This window comes from Ictalurus punctatus, chromosome 12 (assembly GCF_001660625.3).
Source record: "Ictalurus punctatus breed USDA103 chromosome 12, Coco_2.0, whole genome shotgun sequence".
NCBI lineage: Eukaryota > Metazoa > Chordata > Actinopteri > Siluriformes > Ictaluridae > Ictalurus > Ictalurus punctatus.
In genome coordinates this window covers 19228822-19255070 of record NC_030427.2, presented here as the reverse complement: position 1 = coordinate 19255070, position 26249 = coordinate 19228822, and the positions used below count along the sequence as shown (strand labels likewise).

Sequence of the window (26249 nt, the reverse complement as noted above, 5' to 3'; positions counted from 1 at the left end):
ATCAGTGCTGATAAATGATAAACATTAATAAATAATAAATAAATGGATAAACAAACAAACAAATATAAAGATGAGCTCGCTGAATCAACAATAAAAAAATTAGTGTACATCATAGAACATTTTATCATAATAATATAATAATGAGCTATGTTATTATTATTATTGACAAATTTTTATATTATTTTTATTAACAGAATTTTTTTTTACAGATATTTGAAAATACAATAAAAGACATCATAGATGTAACAAACATTATTATTGAATAACTCTCGAGGAGCAAATGAGAAAATCAGCGTAAAACTGCCGTAGACCTGACAACTGAATGACGCGTTCCCGGAAATGACGTGACTTCCTGAGGTTGGTATTTCCGTTTGGGTCCAACTGTCCGTAGTGAGATGGTAAACCGGTAACAGGACTTAAGGGACTCGGAGTGAGAACCCGGTCGGTAGAAAAAAAATTTTGGTCCAATAATTTGAAGTTTTTAGACATAGACACATATTTATTATTTTAGCTGTCGGAAACGACCGGTGCATTTCACCGCAGCGGTGGTGCTGGTAGCTAGTAGCAGAAAAAAGGAAAGAAACCGACACTGGGGAGAGTTTTAGGAGGATTCGTCTGACTTGTCATCTGGGAGCAATTAGTTCCAGCGCCGAGAAAAACCCGAAAGGTTAGTGTGGATCGACTGGCAGGAGGACACAGTGCTGCTGAACCGCATGAACCCGAGGCCAAGCTGACCCTCAACCAGAGAGCGAGCGAGCGAGAGAGAGAGAGAGAGAGAGAGAGAGAGAGAGAGAGAGAGAGAGAGAGAGAGAGAGAGAGAGAGAGAGAGAGAAGGAAGAAGAAGAAGAAGAAGAAGAAGTTAACCTGGCCTAAATCTGGAAGAACAAACCTAACCGCAGTCCCCTAAACCTCCAGAAGCCGGTAGAAACCGGGCACAGACCTCATGAATGGAAATCGGCACTACAGGTACGCGGTTCTTCTCATTCCCGAAGTCATCCACTTAAAGGTGCAATAGTTATATTTTTTTATGTCTTACTTGCACAAATAATCAGGAAAATATGTAGAATTGATATTTAAAAATAATGGTTTAAGCAATGGTTTCAACCTAAATGTATCAAGTGGCGAGAAAACCCGTTTGGAAAACCTGCCTCCGGTCCGGAAGGCTTGTTTATGTTCGGATCGTCATCCTGTCAGTCATTTTACATTTACAAGATCTATTGTAGGCCAAAGTAAGCTCTTCTGGTTCTAGTAGCATACTCCCCTGATGTCATCTAGTCGCTGAGGTCACGCTTGCTAGTGTTGCGCGTGCAGGTGGTCAAGTGCGGCCACTCCAGAAGGAAGCAGACCTGGGCTGTGTCCCAAATCGCCTACTGTGACAGAAAGTACTGCATTCAATGCAGTACGTATTAATCAGTATGTGTGTGTAGTATGAATACAATCCCGGACATACTACATCCACCATGTTTCATTGTCATGTGACCTTCAATGCCATCATAAACACAAATTTTAAAGGGACAACCAGATTAAAGCAACTGCTCTAAGGGCAAAATGCACATCAAGAAAGTTAACTGATCATTAGTAATTTAATTAAAAATGTGAAGTGGGCGGGGTTAACAATCTGAGGTAAATTCATTGCTGTTAGTTTGGCCGGCTAAGGCATGATGGAGATCACAAAAAGATTTCAAACGCTGTGATGACCATTTTCTTGTTTAAACCTTCAACAAGGTAACAATTTATTTGGGTATTGTTAAACAAGTTCTATTTGATACTTAAAAACAGCCAACACGCTGTCTTCTGCCAATTTTTTTTCCTGAGCTCGCCCGCACCAGTCCCGTTGCATTATGGGAATTTGAAGTGTTTTATTCCTCTTATACCACAGCGACTTGTCAAGTATTAGCTGCAATTTTTTAATGCATCACATGTTGTGCTTTTTAACCGTTTGTAGTTACATTTAATGTTTACATCATCAGCATCTTTTTTTTTTTCTTAATCTCCCTCTTGTTATTGTTTTTAAACTGTTTAAAATGTCTCCTATTTGTGTGTGTTGTTTATTTACTCATTTACTTACCGTTCCAAAGCACTAACACTGGAGACTCCTTCTGTAAATGTTAAATAAATATCTCCTTACAGAAAACTTCACCATATCAATGATTTAAAGTTTGTTTTTTAATTTTTTTGCTAAATAACATGTTTGTTATTAGTCTTGGATCACATGGAGCATCTATCGTGCACGTCTCTGTGAACAAGCTGTTGCTATAGAAACGATATTGTGTTATGTTAGAACGAGCGCATTAATATACACCTGTGATCTGAATCACAGTCTTATTAATTGTACACAAACATTACATTCATCAGGCCTCATTTGTCAATCTTTTAGTGAGGTATTAAAGTGCAATGTGCATTCCTGACGCAGCTCATTTGCAGTTAGTGACGCCCAGAAAAGTCCATAAAAGGTGAAGTGGACAGACAGCTGGGAGCATGAAACGAACAATGAGGGTATTAATTGTCCATCAAAATAATAATAATAATAATAATAATAATAATAATAATAATAATAATAATAATAATAATAAGCAAGTGCTGAATCTTCTGTTAGCTCAGGCACAAACTCAAAAGAAATACAGAAAGATCATTAGACACGATCAGAACCATGCGTCTCAAAAGTTTGAAATATTGCTCATTATTCATGCAGGGTAGCAATCATTTTGGGATGAAATATGTGGTATGTGCAGGCAAATGATTGAACGCTGGGCTGAGCTGTGTTCTGATGGTGTACTGTGGGAATGATATGGTGTCTTGTCCATGCAGGTGTACTCGTGACTATATATTGAAGCACCTGTTTTGCTGTTATGGCTTGTTGGTATAGACTCCGTTGCCATGGAGAGGAGGGGGTGGGTGGGAGGGGTGCCACATGGGTTTGGTTGGTATGGCAACATCTCCCTGGGAACTGGAGTTCCTTTCAGTTGCCTTCCACCATCAACACATTTTCTGCATATCTCCCGTACACCACCCTCACTGAGAGATTACACTCACGGCATGTGCTGGATTTATTCTGATCCTTCACCATTCCTCAAGTCAGAGGTTTCAACTCATGGAAGGATATAGATCATGGGACTGGTGTGATTAAAAAATGTCATTTTATATATAATTCATCTCTCTTTCTCTGTGTGTGTGTATGTATGTATGTATGTATGTATGTATGTGTGTGTGTGTGTGTGTGTATAAATTACACACATACATGTAGCATACAATATAGTGTTTTTGTGTTTAGTTTGCTGTCCTTTGTTGGGCAGAACTTCTTGACAACATGTGGGCATGGAATCAACTAGTTTCTGTAACAGTTGTAGTGGACGTTTCCTCCATGTTTCAACCAACAAAATGTTCAGTTCATCCACTTTAGAACATCGACAATCAACAATTTCTCCTCCACTGCGTCCCACTGATGCTCTGTAGGGCTTAGTTCAGGGTTCTGGACGTATTCTTTTAAAAGATGGCCGGTATTCTTCAGATCATTATCCTGCTGTAAAATCGCTTGAATACTTTCTTCATAGATTTCTGCAAGTTTGCATTGAAAATGCTGTCAATTCACACAAGCTCACCAACACTACTGTAGGAAAAACAGCCCCATTTCCCTGTGTGCTTTATAGTACTCTTAGTGTAGTTTGGTCTGAATTTTTCTCCTGGCTTTCTCCACATAAACACTGTACCATCAGATCCATCCAAGTCCCATTTTGATTCACCAGGAAATAAGACGGTTCTCCATAAGCTGCTGTCTTTCTCCTTGTGTTCTTTTGAAAAATTCACCCGTGCTTTCATATTATTGATGCTGATGAATGGTTTCCTCAGCAATACTCTTTCTATACCCATGCTCTGTTTTGAATACTTTTACACCAATGCTATCTGGTCATTCATATCAAACTTTTTTGCAGCATTTTTGCAATTACCAGATTTAACCAACTTTTAACCAAGCTTAGGCAGAGACATATAAGGGATTAACATGTGATTATCTTACTGTGTTGCGCAAACACCCTGACAAATCCCCTTTCAGTTTTAAACATCTACGTAGGCCTCATGACCTCAGTCTCACAGCTCATAAGCACTTCATTTGCATGGTCACGTGGAATGCAAATGCTGGTGCATGAAGAATTTAAAGAGCAGAGCTGGGCTTGGTTCGGAAAAACGAAACTGTTCGCACACATAATGAAACCAATATCATAGATGTGGAGTAATGATCTGGTTAAACATGAATAAATTTATCGGTGTAATTCACGCGCTTCTAATCAAAGCAGAAGCAGGGGTGGACAAATCACAACAAGCATATTTTGTGTCCAGGCTATTTGTTTTTTACTCATAGTTACTCAGCGGACAAGTAGGTGTCAATTTGGTTAATGGTAGAAAAGTTTCTACTAGGCAGATTAATTAGCGCGAACAAGCAGGTATGTGGAAACACTGGGGGGGAAACTCCCTGTAAAATAAAGTCCAGCACAAAGCTGACGTATACTGTAATAGGGCTGCAACAACTAATCGATAATTAAAATAATCGACAACGAATTTAATTATTTATTAGTCGGGTCTGTGATGTAACTGTGGATAACCCCTGTCAGTGACGTCACTTCACAATGGTGAAAAGCGCATTTCTATGAAAAAACACATCTGGAAAACAGCGGAGGTCACAGTGTGAGCTGTTGTGGGAAATGTGCATGATCCAGGTCGTCCAAAACACGAGTGTCTTCTATTAAGTGCTTTAAACAAACTGGTAAGTGTATTAACGTGGCTTGTCGTATCAGATGCTGCGACGGATGCGTGTGCTGTTTAATGTGTTCCAGACATGTTTTCTTCAGTGCAGAAATTACATTTATATCCTTATCTGTAAATGTTAGAAATTCACACCAGTATTTGTTTTACATAAAGTCTCGTCCTGACAGCGAGCGAGTCTCCATTACACTTCACTGAACGAGCGCGAGTCCACGCATATGCGCCAATCAAACATCATGCAGTAGAAAGGAAGTGCAATGACTGGCTGAAATATTCATTTTGATCAAATATGTTGTTTGATGCTAGATTTAGAAACTAAAGTAATTGTGTTTTTGAGAGCAGTAACTGTGATGGGGTCATAACATGTAATTGTTTATCAATGTAAGAAGTGTCATACATTTACAGAATAAAGTAACATGTTACTGTGTTCAGATGAGTGAATGTGTGCGTTACTGAAGAATATTCAGCCTCTTACCAGTTAACACTTAGTTTGTGCTTTTGTTTTTCTTTTTTTTTTTAAACATTTTTAATATAGTATTTTTAACTTCTGCTTTAAAGCTTGTGCACAATCAGTTTGGGTTTTTTTGGGGGGGTTCCAAAATATAATGTTAATATTTTTAAAAATCCTTTGCACAATGTATAGCATAACCCACATCGATACATTTAATACCTTTTTCATAGCCTTCAATTTGCACAATGTTTGTAAAATAAAAATTGGCATTTGAACCCAACTAATCGAAGAAATAATCAACAGCTTAATCGATTAATAAAATATTTGTTAGTTGCAGCTCCTGATTACTACAGGCAATTAAACAGTCTTTTAGTAAAATTGTGTGTAAATGTTTGCGTAAGCCAAACCGCTCAAAAGTTTTGTCAGATTTACAAAAGTTTCAGAAAGGCTGATTTTCCTCATCCACGTGTTCATGTTTAACAGCCATAAAGTGCAGCTGTAAAGTGTGTTCCCAACACAGCTCATTTACATATGGTGACACCCACAAAAAGCCATAAAAGGTAAAGCACACAGACAGCTGTGAGCATGAGATGAACTATGAGAGTAAAAGAAGAAATGGTGGTAATTCTGACTCGGTTCTATGGCAATACAAATATGTAATAATACATAATATTAATAATAAGTGAGTGCTAAAGCTTCTGTCTGGTGAGGCAGTAGTTTATGGTTTATGGCTCTGCACAGACAGATATATATATATATAATATATAATATATATATAAAAATGATATATATATATATATATAATATATAATATATATATAAAAATGTGCAGATGATTTGATCTGAAGTCTTCTTATGTGTGAACGTACGCACGCTCAGGAGCACAAGTAGGATACGAATGTTTTTTGTTTGTTTGTTTTTTTTTTCTTGAATTTACAGAATATTTCTGAATATCAAATGGTTTGTGTAAAGGCTCCTACAAATGATTTATGAATAAATCCATTCATATACAGTTTGATAAATGAGGCCCGTTAAGAGAAAAAACAGGACGGCTTCAAATAGTATCTTTTACATCTGACATGAGGATGAAATACCAAATTCAATTCAATTTTATTTGTACACAATAGACATTGTCTCCAAAGCAGCTTTACAGAAACATAAACACAGGATACAGATTTTAAGTGCGTCAATGCATCCCTATTGGGCAAGCCGGTGGCGAGGTAGAAAACTCCCTAAGATGAAATGAGGAAGAAACCTTGAGAGGAACCAGACTCAGAAGGGAACCCATCCTCATCTGGGTAGCAACGGATAGTGTGAAAGTATTAAAGAAAGTTCATTATGGTATTAACATGAAATCTGTTTGTTAAACTAGTCCACTGTTCACTAAAAGAGACGCGAGTGCAAAACTGCATGTGGTAATTGCAGTCTCAAGGCCACCATAGTCCCAGCAACCACAGCAAGAAAGTCCATGTGGAATTGAGGTCCAAAACCATTTCCCTGGTACATCAAGTGGTACCATCCTCAGCACCATCTCCAGGCTGTAGGCCCCAGTTGATGAGAGTTCCATCCAGAGGTAGGGCAACAGGATGGATCAGGCAGGTCCGGAGTGCAGAAAGGGTCAGGTTCAGTGGAATCTCCATAAAGTCATGTGTGGCTCAACAGAAGGGGAGAGGGAGGTAAAGAGGGGGAGAGATTATTAGGTATGCTTACTATCCCGTGATTGATAAGACTGTGTACTTTACGTAAAATAAATTCTATTCATGGTAAGCTTGAGTAAACAAATTTGTTTTCAGCCTGGACTTAAACACCGAGACTGTGTCTGAGTCCCGAACACTAATTGGAAGGCTATTCCATAACTGTGGGAAAGGTGATTTTATTTATTTATTTATTTATTTTTCAGGTTCCAAACATGATGGAACTTTGTTAGACGAGGATAATGATCATAAACTTGTTTGTTTCAGCGCCTCAGAAGCCATTTATAGAAATGGAGTTATATCTCAGGCTCGATGTTCACCTATTAATAAGGGAAGTCAAATTGCAGAACAGAACAGTAATGGAAACAATACCCTGTTAGCGCTGAACATCATGGCAAGATGCATGACAATTGAGACGCACAAATGAAACCCACATGTTGACTTATTGGTCTAAAACCATGCACAAGATGTGACTAAGTTTCATTTAAACAGCAGTGCAACTGGCATCAGACACTTGACAGTTAGTACCATGGGATTTTATAATGCTGTGGCCGGGATACTTCAGATTCTAGAGAGCATCTGATTAGACAGAAAATCTGATGAGAAACCAAAGTGCATCAGAATTGTTGTATTGATCTGTATTGGTGGTAGAGAGAGATGGTAAATTCTGACTGCACATATCTATATACTGTATATAAATGTGAGTTTTGTCATTGTTTTAAAGCACACTAGCTTATAGGTAACCTTAAGGCTAACATATTCATACTAAAACCCACAAAACCTCCATTTTGATTTCATAGGGACTTTAAAGTTGGGCAAAGCATCCTTACACCATGACTTGTTTTCATAATGAACACAACACGTTTATTGGTAAAACAAGAGCAAATTCTTAAGTCATTTCACATTCATATCTGTCTTTAAGTACCAGATAACAGAATGATACCTAATAACACACTGACTTTAACCCAATATGCTAAGGTTTTGGAGGGATATTTTAATAAGGCTCATTATAGTTTCCAGAAACAAACACGTTTGGATTGTTTAGCTCTTAACTGTGGTGTAAGTGTAAGTGTCTGTGTGTGCACAGGAGCCGTTGGGGCTGCGCCCCTGTTCTCCGTACCGCGCAGACCTGGCTATGGCACCATGGGCAAGCCCATCAAGCTGCTGGCCAACTGTTTTCAGGTGGACATCCCAAAGATGGATGTCTACCTGTATGACGTGGACATCAAGCCAGAGAGATGTCCACGCCGTGTCAACAGGTGAGTGTAAATCATCCTGTAACGGAACACCACTCATATCGGTGTACTGACTTTTTGCCAAAGTGTGCATACTCTCACTTCTCATATCTTTGAAAACTGACACATGAAAGGAGCTCTAAAGAGTAGATCGTTTGATTTAGGGCTGCGTCACAGTTCAAAATTGATTATAAAGACATGCGCTAGATAGTTTTCCAAACAGACCCTGTTCTTAGCCCTAATGCCTAAAGTGACCATGAGCAATGTTTATTTTGTCTCTTTTGATGACCTCTAGGGAGGTTGTGGACTCCATGGTGCAGCATTTTAAAGTGACCATCTTTGGAGATAGAAAGCCGGTCTATGACGGCAAGAAGAGCCTGTACACAGCACAGCCGCTACCAGTTGCCACAGGAGGAGTAAGACACACACACACACACACACACATGCATGCAAAACCTGACACATTAACATATTAATGCAATGGGGTGTAAAATTCTGAGACTCATTTTACACGTGGTATTTTCGAAGAACTGTAAATTCACCCAATACACATGCATAACAGATATAAATCTGATCGCGGAGGTCTGCTCCTGGAAGTGTAAATGCATCCGTCTCTCTGAGCCACATTTGACAAACAAAAAAACAAAAACAAACGATGTACATGCTCTGTGCATTTCAAATGAGATTAAAAATGACATCACTATTATTTGATGCTGTTACCATCCTAATCGTACAACAACTAAAAACAAGGAATCGCACTGGAAGTTCGTGTGTAATGAGCTGATTTGCATAGTCACACATTACAGCTACCGGATTTCAGCTTGGCCAACCAGAGGTACATTTCCAGTGTAAATGCATGTGGTTAGAATCTTATCAAGATACAAACCAGACGCAAGATCCTCGGAAATGACAGTCATAATGACTAAGTAATAATTCACCCTTCTAGTACAATGTGTACAATAATACACAGTGTATTATTCATTATCGGAATTCAAAATCTACTCTCATCAGCACTTTAATTTTTCGGTTTGTGCAGGTAGACCTAGATGTGACCTTGCCTGGAGAAGGAGGTAAGGATCGGCCCTTTAAAGTCTCGATCAAGTTTGTGTCGCTGGTCAGCTGGCACATGCTGCATGAGGTGCTGACTGGGCGGAGTATTCCCGAGCCTCTGGAGTTGGACAAGCCAATCAGCACCAACCCTGTGCACGCTGTAGACGTGGTGCTGCGCCACCTGCCCTCCATGAGGTAAACCTCGTGTCTTGGGCAGCTCAAATTATGGAAGATTTACTTCTAAAAACGAAATGCTTATATCCTACTGCTCTTTTGTTTTAAAGTAAACTGGATTTGTATAAATTCTGGCTTGAATTTGTATAAAGGCTACTAGTAAATGTGTGCCCAAATTTGTGTGTGTGTTTTTGTTTTGTTTTTTCCTTTAGGTACACACCAGTAGGCCGGTCCTTCTTCTCTTCTCCTGAAGGTTATGATCATCCACTGGGTGGGGGCAGGGAGGTGTGGTTTGGCTTCCACCAATCAGTGAGGCCGGCTATGTGGAAGATGATGCTGAACATAGACGGTTGGTGCAGCATTCCTAAAGAATTTGGGTTCATGTATACGCAAATGCTAAATCCAACCTAAGTATATCGCATATGTGTGCAATGTGACGAGAATGAAACTGACTGCCATATTTCATTGTTATGATATTAGAGCGTGTGCCATGTTGAAGTGGAACTCATTCGTTTGTTTATCCTGGCTATAGTGTCTGCTACGGCGTTCTACAAAGCCCAGCCGGTGATCCAGTTTATGTGTGAGGTTCTGGACATCCATAACATTGATGAGCAGCCACGCCCTTTGACAGACTCGCACAGGGTAAAATTCACCAAAGAAATCAAAGGTGTGTGTCTTGGTCTACTGATTTCATGCACTGTTATGACTAGGCTGAGGTTTTGAATGTGAAAATTTGACTGCTAGAAATAAAGAAAAAAACATGCGATCAGCTACGCTGGTTAGATATCTCTTCCCATATGAACCTTCAGGTTCACGCTCCTGCTTGTTTGTCTGAGAATCTCCATGCTCGAACCCTTAGGTCCCTGGCCAGTACTCTATCTGCAGGTTTTCTGCCTAATTTCTCAGCAATCTGCTCATCTCTTACATCTTTCACTTCTCCAGTGAAGACATTCCTCTTCACACAACACATTTGCTTCTTTCTGTCTCACAATGTAGCACTATAAAGGTGAAGAATTTGTTACATTCCTCCTCTGATTATATGTGCAGTGCCCTCCACTAATATTGGCACCCTTGGTAAATATGAGCAAAGAAGTATGTGATAGATTGTCTTTATTGTTTAACCTTTTGATCTTTTGTTTAAAAAAAAATCACAAAAATATTCTGCTCTCATGGATATCAAACAATTGGTGTGTAAAAATTATTGGCACCCTTTTAGTGAATACTTCCCTTTGACAAGATAACAGCTCTGAGTATTCTCCTATAATTCCTGATGAGGTTGGAGAATACATGACAAGGGATCTCAGACCATAAGTGTCTTTGCTCATATTTACCAAGGGTGCCAATATTAGTGGAGGGCACTGTACCTGGTGTTCTGAGTACATTGTCTTTTTGGACTCTTTTAAAAACATTTGTAAACTCTAGTTGGTGGAAACACATTGATTTGTATTTTATTTGGTACTTTTGCCATTCGTAAGACATTACTTACTTGGCACCTGTCTCTGTGTGATGCCACATATATTGAAAAGTGTATATTGAAGTTCAAAAGTGAGCCTTATATTTTAGACCTGTATTATACTGAATTTTGGCCATATATGTTTTCAAAGTAGTTGTTATGAGTGTTCTGAGAAATCTTATTTTGTTGCCGTGTGGTAAGCCCAAGTGGTTCCTTCTTTTTAGGGTCCAAGCACCAAAGGTGTGTAGGCACCCTACTGTTATTCTACTTGTTCTTCAGGGTTGGATGTCTGTAGCAGCCCATATAAACAACCGTCTGGTAAAAAGTTGTGAAATCGATTACTACACTGATTGGGGAGGGTCTAAGGATCATTCTGACCAAATTTAGGCCAAGTGCTGCCAATGCTTTAGTGCCACTATAGGATCTAATTTGGGCTTTATTTGGAAATACGATTATGGTCATAACTTTTGAACCGTATGTCTAAAATTTAAAAGCTAGACTATGCTTAGATTCCTCAACACACCTTTCTCCTCCTACAAATTTTGTGAATGGCTCACTTTTTGTCCACTCATCACCAAATTTGGCACGTCATCTTCAGAGTAATCCTCACAAAATTTATCAAAAGAATTTTGAATACTCCAGTTTGCACGTAATGGACCAATGAATCTGACAGTGAAGCCATCACACAGGAAGTGAGGTATATCTCAGCAACGACTTTGTGCAAGGACACAAAACTTGGTACACACCTTCAGAACCATGACCTGAGGCTATCCAACAAATTTTGTGATTTTCAAAATTTTGCTATTCTTCCTCCAAATTTTGTCCAATCATCACCAAATTTGACTTGCATCTCGAGACCTATCTGAAAAAAGTTATCAAAGAAATATTAATATTCAAGACTGTTCTCCTGTTACTCGCTTGCAAAAAAACAGGAGGTGAGTGTGTATCTCAGCAATGCATCTAAGCAGCATCATGAAACTTGATATGAATCTTCAGGACCATATTTGAGTGTACCCTAGATCAGGGGTTCCCAAACTTTTCCAGGGCAAGGCCCCCCAAATGGCCTTAGCATTTGACCGAGGCCCCGCTTTTGATGATGTCTTTAAAACACATTAAAAATAAAGACTTCTGAATATATCCCCCTTTTTATTAATAATTACATCTTACATCTTTACATTACATTACATTAGGAATTTATTGTGTGTGTGTGTGGTTGTCTGAGAGTGATTTTTTTTTTTTTCACACCAAATTGTTGAGGCCCCCGGGCGCCCCATGGCGGCCCCCACTTTGAAAACCACTGCCCTAGATGTTTCGTGACTGCTCCTCCTTGTGGTTAAGAACTGGAACAACTTTTTTTTATTTTTTTTATATATCATTTGAAGAATTTGTGCTAAATTCACAGTTCTTTTTTCCTGTAACTTCCTGGGGCATAAAGTGCCAACAAACCTGATGGCGAAGCCACCATACAGGAAGTTTACAAATCATTCTTGAATCTATTTACCTATAGTTATGACTCTGCTTTCCTGATTGCTTATGCAAAAATTGTAGTGCATCTGTGAATGTGTGGCTCACCGAGTCTGGGTGCTTGGCTCCCGAAAATGCTGCTTTCAGCTTTAATTTTTTAAAATTGAAATTGCTCTGTTAGATTTAGATACTTTTGTTTATTAAGGACTTTTAGATAAATGAGCACAAATCATTTCAATTTAAAATACCTTTTTCCACAACACACCACACTTTATAGACTCTATAATTAAGATATGAAAATAAGAAGTCTATGTGGCTACCTCGGTGGCTACCTAAGTTAATTCAACAGCTACTCATTTTTCAGTTCGTGTTTCCTTGTGTGCATGCAGTTCCATCAACTACCCAAAAAAGCATGTCAAATCTGAAGCTCTGAAGATGCTGTAGTTTTGGATTGTGCAGGATATCAGATCTTAATTTGAATCTGTACTCCTTTTGCTCAGGTCTGAAGGTGGAGGTAACACACTGCGGCACCATGAGGCGAAAGTACAGGGTGTGTAATGTCACCCGCCGGCCTGCCAGCCACCAAACGTGAGTAAATGGAGCCCTGAGGAGTGGCAGCTTTAAATGCGCTCAACTACGGTTAGCCATTTTACAGCGTTTTTTGTTTTGTTTGTTTATTTGCAGCTTTTTTCAGCATGTTAAAAATCAGAATAACTTTAAATCAATTAGGGCTCCAAAATAAGTTCTTACCAATTCCAAGTTATTACCCTTATAACGTCTAAGGTATTTGTTTCCGTCAGGTTTCCGCTGCAACTGGAGAACGGACAGACTGTGGAGAGAACAGTGGCGCAGTACTTCCGTGAGAAATACAACCTGCAGCTCAAATATCCCCACTTGCCCTGCCTGCAGGTGGGCCAGGAGCAGAAACACACATATCTGCCCCTAGAGGTGAGCACCACTCTCCTTTCACTGTTTAATACTTTAATAGTTAATGTGGATCACACTGCAGTTGGAGACTGTTGTACCGAGTCGAACATCCTCATGAGATAGATGTACATGTTTCTTTTGCTTGAGCCTTCACATCATGATCATTGTGTTATCGTGTTGAAGGAATGAGTTGGACAAATCAGCCATGTGCTCTTTATAGACTCCATAATTAATTAGAAAAGTTTTTTTAAAGTTTTTTTAATTATTATTATTATTTATTATTACATTTTTTTGCAGAAGTGCATGCAAGTGGTCTTTTTGCAAATGTTTTAAAGACAGAAGATAGCATGTGTGATTGCGTGTGCAGCTTCATGGTAGGGATAAGTCTTCCTTAATGGTCTTGGGGCAATATTATCACACTATTGAACACTATTATGTTGGCTGCATAGAGCCAACATACTGTTCTCCATAATCCTCTTCTTCTTCTTGTTCTATTTATTACTCTGTCAAGAAATTTGTAGCATTTCTTCTGACATAGCAACACACAATTCAGCACAAGCACAGATCCTGTACGGGAATGGGGTGCTTATGCTATTGGGAAAGAAAGGAATTACGGTTACTGCGATGCAACGAATTGAAGAGGGTCATTTCTCCATAGGGAAGCATTTGGGGTGCATTTATTTTTAGTCAGAAGGTGTGCAGACCAAACCATAGGAGCTACAGACATCAAACATGATCATTATTTAGTAGATGGAGAATCAAGCAAACCCTAGCAACCACTTGGAATATCATAGCAACCACCTCGCAACACCCAAGCAACTAATCGGAATATCCTAGCAACACCCCAGGCAGCCACTTGTAATACCATAGCAGCTACATCGCAACACCCTAGCCAACAACTAGAATAGCATAGCTACCACCTTGCAACCAAGTAGGATGGCACAGCAGCCACCCAGCAACACCCTTTCAACCAACTGGGATAGAATAGCAACCATCTAGCTACACCCTACCAACCAACTTGGATAGCATAGCAACCAACTATCGACACCCTTGCAACCAAGTAGGATAGCATAGCAGCCACTTAGCAACCAGCTGGGTTAGCACAGCAACCACCAGCAATATCATAGCAACATGTACACACTCTGTAATATATAAATAAATATTAGAGTTTACATCTAGTCTATAAAGTTGGGGAGAATTACCTAATTTATCTGTTGTAACTAATTCACAAGCACTCTAAACAGCACCATAATATTGTTCTGCTCATCAGATGCCTTTGATCCTGTACATGTTTAACATTCTTGTGTTTTTAGTCTCCTAATGTTCTTCTCATCATATCAGAGTGATGATAAACTTTAACCAGCTGTTTTAATCCAGGTGTGTAATATCGTAGCTGGGCAGCGCTGCATTAAGAAACTGACAGATAACCAAACTTCCACCATGATTAAAGCCACAGCTCGATCAGCACCGGACAGGCAGGAGGAGATCAGCCGACTGGTGAGTAGCACATCACACGCTAGTGATCTAGCACTATGCTCAAACGCTCTCCCTTCTGTGTCTTTTTATGTTTTATTTTTTAAATACACACATTAAAAAAAACATGAAATTGAACTAGGTCATCCAGAGCACAAAGACTTGTTGCTTATCACTCTCTCTCTCTCTCTCTCTCTCTCTCTCTCTCTATCACAGGTGCGCAGTGCAAACTATGAGGCTGACCCATTTGTTCAGGAGTTCCAGTTCCGCGTGAGGGATGAGATGGCCGAGGTGACCGGCCGCGTATTGCCTGCCCCCATGCTGCAGTACGGCGGCAGGGTGAGCTCTGAACACTTCCTGGTATCTCCTCTCCTTTCAATCATGCAGTTTGTATGTGTGTGTGTGTGTGTGTGTGTGTCAGTGTGGGGGTTTTAAGTGGGTTGCTCTTTTGGATTACACTGGATTTAGTTGCAGTTTGTCCAGCTTTGTGTAGGGTAGTTGTAGAGTGATAAAATGAAAACTTATGTCTACTTTATTACTGACTTGATTACTGTCTGTTTTTTTTTTTTCTGCAAATGCATAATTTCTCTATTTCTCCTGTAAGCTGCATGATTTTAGTGCGGAATACAATTGACAAAAATCAAATAAATGTTTAAACATGAATAATCGACATCTATAAATCAACAATCCTGGTCATAAAACTTGCATTTTAATTATAATTTGTGTACTCAGTATATCAATATTTCATGTGCCGTACCTCCTATTTTCTCATTATGCCAGTCAGTACCTGTATATCTGCCTGCATGCAGCTTTATGTTGAACACTAATAAGCATATTATGAAATCTTATGCAGTGAATCCTTAATAAAACTCTCGAGCATCTGTCGTGATAGTGAGTGTTTGCTCAGGAGGTGATCCGTGTGTGTGTGTGTGTGTGTGTGTGTCTGTGTGTTTGTTTAGAATCGCACTGTGGCCACTCCAAGCCATGGTGTATGGGATATGAGAGGGAAGCAGTTCCACACTGGTGTAGAAATTAAAATCTGGGCCATCGCCTGCTTTGCCACCCAGAGACAGTGCCGAGAGGAAATCCTCAAGTATGGCTTCTCTCCTCCATCTCGTTTTCTCTTTGTACTGCCTTTCCTTCATCTCTTTGCTCAATTATACTTTCTGTTTTTATGATAGGTTGATGATTGATGGCTGCCTTTAATTTATTTATTTATTTATTTTTGTCTCCCTGTTTCTGGTTCAGAAGCTTTACCGATCAGCTGCGTAAGATTTCAAAAGATGCCGGGATGCCTATTCAGGGCCAGCCGTGCTTCTGCAAGTACGCTCAGGGAGCAGACAGTGTAGAGCCTATGTTCAGACACTTAAAAAACACTTATGCTGGCCTGCAGCTCATCATCGTTATCCTGCCTGGAAAAACGCCTGTTTATGGTAAAGACCTGCTATAAACTCCTGCTGTCTTCCCCTTTATCACAGATTACACCATTATCCGAATGATGTAGTAAAAAAACTGGTGCTTGTTAAAGATAAATTAACTTGTTGTAAATAACTGCACATGTAATTGAGAAATGAGATTTCATGACCAGTTGTGTAAGGAGCAATATATACAGTACCTTCCAATAATATTGGCACCCTTGCTAAATATGAGCAAAGAAGGCTGTGAAAAATTGTCTTTATTGTTTACCTTTTTGATCTGTCTGCTCTCAGATATCAAAGAATTGCAAACACAACACAGGTTTATCAAAAAAAATCTTAAATGTAGTTATGCAACAATCATTGGCACCCCTATGAATTGATATGAGAAAAATATATTCCCGTTGATGTTTTACAAAATTTTTAGCACACCTGGGTGAGTTGGAACAGGAAATTATTCGACCAACTATGAGGTAACACATTCCCTCAGTCATTCCCTTAGTCATTCATAACAATGGGTTAGACCAATGAATATAGCTGTGATGTGCGGCAAAAGGTTGTTGAGCTTCACAAAATGGGAAGCATTGATAATACCCATTTCCACCATCAGGGTAATAATTAAGAAGTTCCAGTCAACTGGAAATGTTATGAATCAACCTGGAATTGGACGTGTGTCTATATTGTCTCAACACACTGTGAAGATGATGGTTCGAGTAGCCAAAAAATCTCCTAGGATCACAGCTGGAGAAGTGCAGAAGTTAGTTAAGTTTTGGGGTCAGAAAGTTTCCAAAACTACAATCTGAAGTCACCTACATCACCACAAGTTGTTTGGAAGAAAAAAGTTGTTTGAAGAAAAAAGCCTTTACTCTCATCCAAAAACAAACTCAAGCATCTTCAGTTTGCCAGACACTACTGGAATTTCAAATGGGATCGGGTTCTATGGTCAGCTGAAACCAAAATAGAACCAAAAATATTTGGTAATAAGACCAGATGTGGTTTTGGCACACACAGAGAGGTAGCCATACGGAATAGTCCCTCATGCCCACAGTTAAATATGGTGTTGGCTCTTTAATGTTATGGGGCTGTTTTTCTGCCAGAGGACCTGGACATTTTGTTAGGATACATGGCATCATGGACTTTATCAAATATCAACAGAAATTAAATGAAAACATGACTGCCTCTGCCAGAAAGCTTAAAATGGGACATGGTTGGATCTTCCAGCAGGACAATGACCCAAAACATCATCAAAATCAACACAAAAATGGTTTACTGACCACAAAATCAAGGTCCTGCCATGACCATCCCAGTCTCCTAACTTGAACCCCATAGAAAACCTGTGGGGTGAACTGAAGAGGAGAGTCCATCAGCGTGGACCTCGAAATGTGAAGGATCTGGAGAGATTCTGTATGGAGGAATGGTCTCAGATCCCTCGCCATGTATTATTCAGCCTCATCAGGCATTAATAGGAGAAGACTCAGAGCTGTTATCTTGGCAAAGGGTAGCGGTAGCACAAAGTATTGACTAAAAGGGTGACAATAATTGGTGCACACATATAAACCTGTGGTGTGTTTGCAACTGTTTGATATCCATGAGAGCAGAGTATTTTTGTGAATTTTTAATAAAAGATCAAAAGGTTCATCAATAAAGACAATTTTTCACAGCCTTCTTTGCTCATATTTACCAAGGGTGCTATTATTAGTGGAGGCATGTACGCATGTGTGCGTGCGTGTGACTTACTGCCTCCTTTCTACCATAATAGACTAAATCCTAGGCAAAACTGCTATTTAATATAAACACTTTAATAATATTAGGTGTCAAGAGTGCAGTGTGTCCTCCCATATAAGGAGACCATCCATATTATGATTCTGTTAATCACATTCCATGCAAGTTCTCAGTAAGATGGCATGTGCAGCCATGACTCACTCACCCCATACACTGATTTCATAGATTTAGTCGTTATTTGTTTCGTAATTAGGAATTTTATGTTTAGTACACTCATACAGTTATTTATATCTGTTTACTGTCATTTAGTAAACAAATTATGTTTATAAAACGTACCACATGACCATCCACCATGTGCCAGCATGTTTATCAGTGTGTGTGTGTGTGTGTGTGTGTGTGTGTGTGTGTGTGTGTGTTTTCTGCAGCGGAGGTGAAGCGTGTTGGAGACACTCTTCTTGGAATGGCCACTCAGTGTGTGCAGGTGAAGAACGTGGTGAAGACGTCACCACAGACGCTCTCCAACCTCTGCCTCAAGATCAACGTCAAGCTAGGTGGCATCAACAACATCCTGGTTCCTCATCAACGGTCTGTAACACCATTTACATCGTTGTAACATGTACTCCAGTGTACAGTGGTTTGGACGACTCGACTCATTTTCTTTTTCTGTTTTAGTCCGTCCGTCTTCCAGCAGCCAGTCATTTTCCTAGGTGCTGATGTCACTCATCCACCTGCAGGAGATGGCAAGAAGCCCTCCATCGCTGCTGTGAGAAAACATCTTCCCTTTTCTCTTTTCTCTCTCTCTCGCACACATACAATATATATACACACACACACTTCTGATTTATCTTCAGATGTAGCCATGGAAACAGTGGAATGTAGACCTGTCAGGTCACTGTTTCAAAGCGTTTTTAATCAGACTTTTTATATTTCCTTTTCTACTTCCTGTTCATGTTTCTTATTGGACATTTCAAGTTATAAAACAACATGGAAGATGCAAACTTGTATACTCAATGTATACTCGGTGTAAATAAATAACTGTGTGTGTGTGTGTGTGTGTGTGTGTGTGTGTGTAGGTGGTGGGCAGCATGGACGCCCACCCGAGCCGCTACTGTGCCACGGTGCGTGTGCAGAGGCCCAGGCAGGAGGTCATCCAGGACCTGGCCTCCATGGTCCGAGAGCTGCTCATCCAGTTCTACAAATCCACACGCTACAAACCCACACGTCTCATCTTTTACAGAGACGGAGTGTCCGAGGGACAGTTCCGACAGGTCAGACGTCCGATTGTGCGCCCGTTGTTTTAGCCAGGAATTTAATTGTCTTCAAAAGGTGCCATTAAAATAAATAAATAATCAGTACAACAATGCTAACATGTCTCACTTCAATAATAATGCATAATGCTAAATGGACTCTGTTATTTAGGTGCTGTATTATGAGCTGCTGGCCATTCGGGAAGCCTGTATAAGTCTGGAGAGAGAGTACCAACCAGGCATCACGTATATCGTTGTGCAAAAGCGCCACCACACACGCCTTTTCTGCGCTGACCGTAACGAGAGGGTGAGGAAAAGCTTTGTCCAGAATATTGTTGGGCTTATATCTCATGTTTCCAGGTATATTACTGGCAGTTTTGTCATTCTTTCTTCATTCGTTTTACTTTACCCTGTACCCTGCTTTCTCAGGTCGGACGGAGTGGGAACATTCCTGCCGGCACCACAGTCGACACAGACATCACCCACCCCTACGAGTTTGACTTTTACCTCTGCAGTCATGCTGGAATACAGGTACATGCACACACACAAAATCAAAGTTCTTCATAAAGTGCCAGGACACCATTAGTCACTAAAATAGTTTTTGAATAGGAAAAGATATTAAAGATATATTGTCATCCTGCAAGACACCATTCTCAACAGCATACAAGGGTTTCATTAGACGATAAAGAATTGTTTGTACTGATTTTGCAGTAACCCGTTTCTCTGTGGACCAAAACCATACCATAAATCAGAAACACAGAGAAGTTTCAGCACTAGTTTTGTGAAACAAATCCTATTGTCATAATGAGTAGCAAGCAGTCTTTTGGATCACACCCTTAACTCCAAGCTGCTGTTTTGTTCTCCGCGTCTCAAGGGTACGAGCCGGCCCTCACACTACCATGTGCTGTGGGATGATAACTGCTTCACAGCCGACGAGTTCCAGCTGCTCACCTACCAGCTGTGTCACACGTATGTACGCTGCACACGCTCCGTCTCCATCCCAGCGCCTGCCTACTATGCCCACCTAGTGGCCTTCCGTGCTCGTTACCACCTGGTCGACAAGGAGCATGACAGGTAAGGGGCGTTTATCATTTAGGATGTAAACTTTTATTCATGAAGCACAGAGTGTAAGACAGCAGCTAAAGCGGTTTCTCAAACTATGATCTCAAACTTTCTGCAAATTTGAAAAATACACTGTAGGGAACTGGGGGTTTTTATGTGTTATGATTCTGCCGCATGATTGGATAATTGCATGAATAGACAGGGGTTCCTAATAAAGTGGCCAGCGAGTGTATATGTCCTGAAAGAACAAAACACATCTCTGAAAAATGGTATTTATTCATTTATTTATCTTCAGTACCCGTTAAACCCTGTTATAAATAAAGCTGGTAGCCAGTGATGTGATTCTATAACGTATAATATGCTCACTGTTGATATTTTTAATGAACATTATTGTTGATATCTATCTCTCCCTCTCTCTCTGTGTGTGTGTGTGTGTGTGTGTGTGTGTGTGTGTGTGTGTGTGTGTGTGTGTGTGTGTCTCTCAGTGCGGAGGGCAGTCATGTGTCAGGACAGAGTAATGGTCGTGACCCCCAAGCTTTGGCCAAAGCTGTGCAGATTCACCACGACACTCTGAGGACCATGTACTTTGCCTAGCCCTCCTCCTCCTCATCCGCACTCACCTGTCACTCATATGACATCATGCACTGAAACCTACTCCCCAGTCCCGGGCCGCTCTGCTGCTAAAACGAACCAAACGCAACTACAACAAAGGGGAGGGGTGGGAATTAACACTGTTATGCAATAGAGTAGAAACAAACAAAAAAACAGCCAGGCTTTTCTAAGAGCCTACTTCTTTAATTTTCTTGTGTAGATCTGTGAGTCCCGACAAAGGTATGGCATACACTTGTACACTTATTTATTAGCATCGAGTTTTTCTCTCTCTGTCTGTCTGTCTTTTTAACCACATGAAGTTCTTTTTCATTTTTGATTGAAAATCAAAGCTGAAATTAGTGAAATTGATATTAGATCTAAAGGTCAAACAATTTCACTGTCATAAACGGAAGAGTGCAACACCTTCATAGGGCGGTGTGATATTAAAGAACTGATTGGTCCGTGCAACTGATCATGCAATAACGTTACCATGCTATAATTAAGCAATATCGCACCGAATATCATACTGATATTCAGTACAGCAGCACGATTGCATGCGAGTGTGATATTGCTTTTACAAGAAAACTTTATTATCGAGTAACTGACATTTCAGTCACAATATGGCCAAACATTTTGGGGCTGTGGGGGTTTGTGGTGGTGTTTTCTTTTGTTCCCCTCCATCAACAAAAATAGTTCCCAATGAAGCCACAGCTGGATAAACAGTCCATAGCATATGAGTGAAATATCCCAGTGCTGTTATACTAAATATCAGCATGCCGCTTGTCCAATCAAATTAGTGGACCGGAACTAACTGTTGTATAAATTTGGATGAAGATGGGTAAAGTGATGCTAGGTCATTGCCAGTGGACGCTGTGCTCTATTCTAACTAACGAAACCAGTAAGAATGTTCTGATTTTATATTGGCGCATATTCATCAAAGTATCCTGTTTTGCTCAACAACTTGTAAAGAAGTTATCGCAACAGAACGCAGCTTAATAATTCTCTTACTCTGAAATACTTGATACAGGATATTTTTGTCTCAGTCTCCATTTCCACCATTTGTGCACTTTTGTGTGTGTGTGTGTGTGTGTGTGTGTGTGTGTGTGTGTGTCTTAAGCAAGGTTCAGAAGTAACTTTAATGAGTTACCCTATGTCATCAGTCCTTATACTTGGACATGTGCGTCATTGTGCTGCCTGGAAAACATCTCAGCCTTGTATCCATTCATGATTGTCCCTTGGTTTTTTTTCTCTCTCTCTCTTCCTCCCCTATGTAAGCAAAGTGATACATTAGCCAAGAACTGCAGTTTTACCTAAAGTACAACCGTAGACATCTGTTAAACCTGACCCAAGAGTAGAAAATTTCTTGTGTGTGTGTGTGTGTGTGTGTGTGTGTGTGTGTGTGTGTGGTCGTCTTTACCAGGTACTGAATGAGTATGTTGCTTAATACAGCATTTTCCCAATGAACTTCAGATGCTTTGTAGAGAAGCTAGTGGTTTTATTCACATGGTTGCGAGTATCTATATAGCTTATAGTGTTGTTACTTTATACACATTACGGAGGGGTTAAACATGTTGTGTGTTGTGGCTAAAGGGATAATTGTGTATTCAAAGGGATTCGAGACAAAGTGCCTGGAAACACTTTAATGAGCATCCGAAGGTTTTCATGCTGTTAAACCCTCATACTGCCGTTGTTTAAAAGCAGTGTTTTAGAAATGACTTTATTTTTGAAAACACATGAACAAAGGAACTAAGATTGGGATGAGTAACCAGATGAGACTACCCTGCTCTCCGAACATTTTGGAGTCTTGAAACAAATGATGTTTCTTTCTTGCTTTCTCTCCTCCCGAAAGCACATACTGCCACGCTGATCTGTGCACAAAGGTTTTTCCAAAAGCGATTCAGCTACAGGCCCTTCTGATCTACTTTTTAAGATTTTTTTTTGGAGGGGCCAAAATTCTGACAGCGCCAATCAAAGCTGGTAGGCACCAGATCGCATTATGCAGCTCATTGCATGCTGTTCCCTGAAAAGTTGGAAGCATGGAATTGTCTAGAACGTCTCTGTATGCTTTAGCATTGCAATTTCCCTGTGAACTAAGAAGCCCCAAAGCTGTTCCCGCATGACAGTGCACAAAGCGAGCTCCATGAAGACATGCTGTGTTAAAGTTGGAAGAAGGTGGAAGAACTCGAGTGTCCTGCACAGAGTCCTGACCTCAACCCCACTGAACACCTTTGGGATGAACAGGAACTGGAGCCTCCTCCACATACCAACATCAGCACCTGACCTCAACCTCACTAATGCTCTTGTTCATTTGTGAATGAACACAAATCGCCACAGCCACGCCCCAAAATCTAGTGGAAAGCCTTCCCAGATGAGAGATGGTCTCACGTCCACTCCATGTAGTGTATCTGGTGTCTACTGGCTGTCATACGGTTTTTGATGAACATGCATAAATCGGCCGAATGTCCTTGCGGATGTAAATAAGCACTTTGGTTCTGTAGTATGACACAACCAACACATTAATCTTGGCAGTTTTTTATTTCTTTAATTTAATGTTGAGCTTTGGAAGATGGTAAGCTTTTGCCTTTTTTAAGTAGCATTTGCCACTTTTGAACAAGGTCTGAATCTGCAGGTCTTACAGATCTAAGCAGTGTGCCTCAGTAGATCATGATCGCCATCTGCATGTTATTTTTTTGTTTGTTTGTTTTTGTTGTTCTCTGGACCCTTTACAGGTTGAGGGCTGTTTACTACTTGACCTCTTTTGTCCTTAAGCATTGGCTTTGTCCACTGCGTCTTTATCCTCAAAGCCACATACAGATGCAAACCAGTGTAGCTGCTAAACCCTTGTTATACTACACACAGATCTGTGTCGGTACAAAGAGTGTGCGAGGAATGATGACAATATTACTGCACTTAATTGTTTGAAATGACTCCATATTCTCAACTGGGGCTCTTCGCCCAGGTGCTAAGAAGTGCGGTGCTGTAATTTGGGGAATTGGAAAGCCTTGTCCACCATTCCCTGTTATTATTACACAGCTTGCCATGTTCTTTTCACTTTCACCATACATAGAGTGTTTTGAAAGTCGCACGCTCAGTCTTAGATGCAGGTTCGTCGCTTGAAAGCCTTATAGAGGTTGGGATATTGCATCGAGAACAGTTTTAGCAAGTTACTTTAGTTGGTAAATGCTTGCTGAATGGTCAACAAAACAAATTGCATCCAAGAGCCAGATGTTCAAAACCCTTTAGTTCACATCTGAAGAACAGATTGGATGAGTCCACAATCAATCGAAAAAGTTTACATCACAATTATCCAACCATGTATAGAATGGGTTACCTAAAGCTGTTTGATTATTGGTTGCATTCTGGTACAAGTGTTGGTTTTATTATTGTTTATTGGGAATATAATTCATAAACATGAAGTATTTTACTGTAAAATTTAATCATCAGTTTTCTTGTAACGGATAGTTTAACAAGAAGTTAATCTTCCATTGTTTTCTTAGTTAAGGACTTAAATAAAAACCATCTCAGTCAGAGCTCAGAGGAATTGTAGTTTTAATGTTTAAACGTGTTAAAATGTCTCCAAGTTCCAAAAACCGATGAGATGGGCTTTGAACAGCTGACTGCTCAGTATAAATTCAGTTTTAAGTTTGCAAATCCCTTGAAACCTGTAGGTTCATGAGGTAACTGTGACATTTGTGAAATGTGACAAGACCGTAACACCATTAAGAGCTTATTCAGCCAATCTTGCCTTAATATGGAAGCACATCGTGTATTTGGCTGATTTCGATGACTTCAGTGCGTGGCACTGTGAAATCTCCCCTCCGTTTGAACGTACTGGTACTTCTCTGGCACTACCAGCATTTGATTTGATTTTACTTGAAAAATGAGTTTGATGAATATGGCATGTAATGAATCCTGTGCATGTTGGGGTACATCATTCTGTAGTACACACGTTTTATCTTCTCAAGTTGCCACGGATATAGTTGCTAGGGTAAACGAGGCATTTCATGTGAGGGTGGAGAGGTTGGGTACAAACTGTGATGTAATAAGCCCCACCCCTCCTCTCCTCTCCGTGCTGGACTATAGATATAGATGCCTTGGCTCAAAAGCATTTTTAATTCAGAGCAGAGGTATATTTGTATATTTAAAGAATGAATCTGTGTAATGCACACCACTTATTTTTGCTAACAAAAGTCTATGAGAGATACAAGAATATAAAATAACATCAATATTAAACGATGAGTGTCTAACAATAATCAGTTAAAATGCAATAGACTGTTGACCTCCAGGTTTATTTACTCCTTTAAAATGCTGTTGTTCTTGTTGTTTTTTGTCATGTCATTCTATGGTATTGGTGTAGTTTTAAGTGGCTATTGACATTCTTTCTTTTATATAACTTCTCTTTTTTTTTTCTTCTTTTTTTTTTTTCTTTTCAACTTAACTATGAACAGACTTATAAACCTACCCTTTAAAGGTCCATCCTAACAAAATGGAGATTAAAGCAGATTTGTGGAATTTATGTAATGTTTTATCCACTATAATGAATGATTTGAACTAAACTCTAACATTATTATTATTATTATTATTATTATTATTATTATTATTATTATTTTCCACATAGAGGTAAAGAGTCGCTATAAAAGGAGACTTGTCTGTGGAATGTGCCTTTCTTGATGGTGCTGATCTTAAACTAGTAAACAAAGGACAAAAAAAAAAAGAGTAGTTTTGAAATGCTCAAAGGGCACAAGCATTTGTCGACGTTGAAGCCGAGTATATACTGATTCATGATATACTGTATAATGTGTGTATTTGTTTTTAAAGAAATGTATGTGTAACTGTCATTTTATTTGCCAAGAACACATCCATATCTGAGATCATGTCAGGACCAAACTTTCCACAAGGGTGTTTTTTGGTGATTGGGGCACATGGCATGGCATAAACAACTGCTTGCACTAGCCAGGCTGCGACTGAAGACCTCCAAGATCTAGCTCTTTTTCTTTTCTTTTCTTTTCTTTTCTTTTCTTTTCAAACAGCAATTATATAAGGAGGTTTTGAATGATGTTTAATTGACTTCAGTCTCTAATCCAAACTATCTTGCTCAGTCTTCATTTGGAGCTGCTGACAATTCCTGTATCAGCGATCTATAAATTTAGCATCTATTCTGTATATTTTTCAGCAGATAAACTAGAGTCGCTAAAACTTTGGTCAGTGCTCAAGCTCTGTAATGCCATGTCAGTTCCTTCCTTATGATGAAGGGATTCCATGGAAAAAATAAAAGAAAAAAATCATTGATTTGTGCTTTGGTTACAGTACATAATGCATTATGCTTTCGCTTGTCTGATAATGGATCTGTCTGGTTTTCGAAATACACTTTCGGAGGGTCTTACCGTCTGATTCTGGGCTTTCATTGAGCCTTTTTGTTTAGTTTAGTTGTTTTATTGTCCTATTTAATTGTTAATATTTTAATTAAATATATATATATGTGCGTGTGCGCGCAGAATTTGTCTCTTTCTTAAATTCATGCAAAGAGAGGAAAAAA

The 26249-nt window shown here is 39.6% G+C and overlaps 1 protein-coding gene across 2 annotated transcripts; it reads left to right on the top strand.

The window, feature by feature from the left end:
* Window positions 1–368: 368 nt before the first annotated feature.
* Window positions 369–26199, top strand: ago3b (argonaute RISC catalytic component 3b). 2 transcript variants are annotated; one of them, XM_017481477.3, is made up of 19 exons: window positions 369–966; window positions 7988–8159; window positions 8431–8551; window positions 9172–9380; window positions 9572–9708; window positions 9892–10026; window positions 12777–12864; window positions 13077–13224; window positions 14581–14700; window positions 14893–15015; window positions 15636–15769; window positions 15925–16109; window positions 18239–18398; window positions 18486–18576; window positions 18887–19081; window positions 19233–19367; window positions 19490–19591; window positions 19935–20134; window positions 20608–26199. In XM_017481477.3, the coding sequence occupies exons 1-19, from the start codon at window positions 948–950 to the stop codon at window positions 20714–20716; spliced, it is 2583 nt and encodes an 860-aa protein (XP_017336966.1). In that variant the 5' UTR covers window positions 369–947; the 3' UTR covers window positions 20717–26199. The 2 variants fall into 2 exon arrangements, with proteins under 2 accessions (XP_017336966.1, XP_017336965.1); XM_017481476.3 differs by having other exon boundaries at window positions 14893–15036.
* Window positions 26200–26249: the final 50 nt, after the last annotated feature.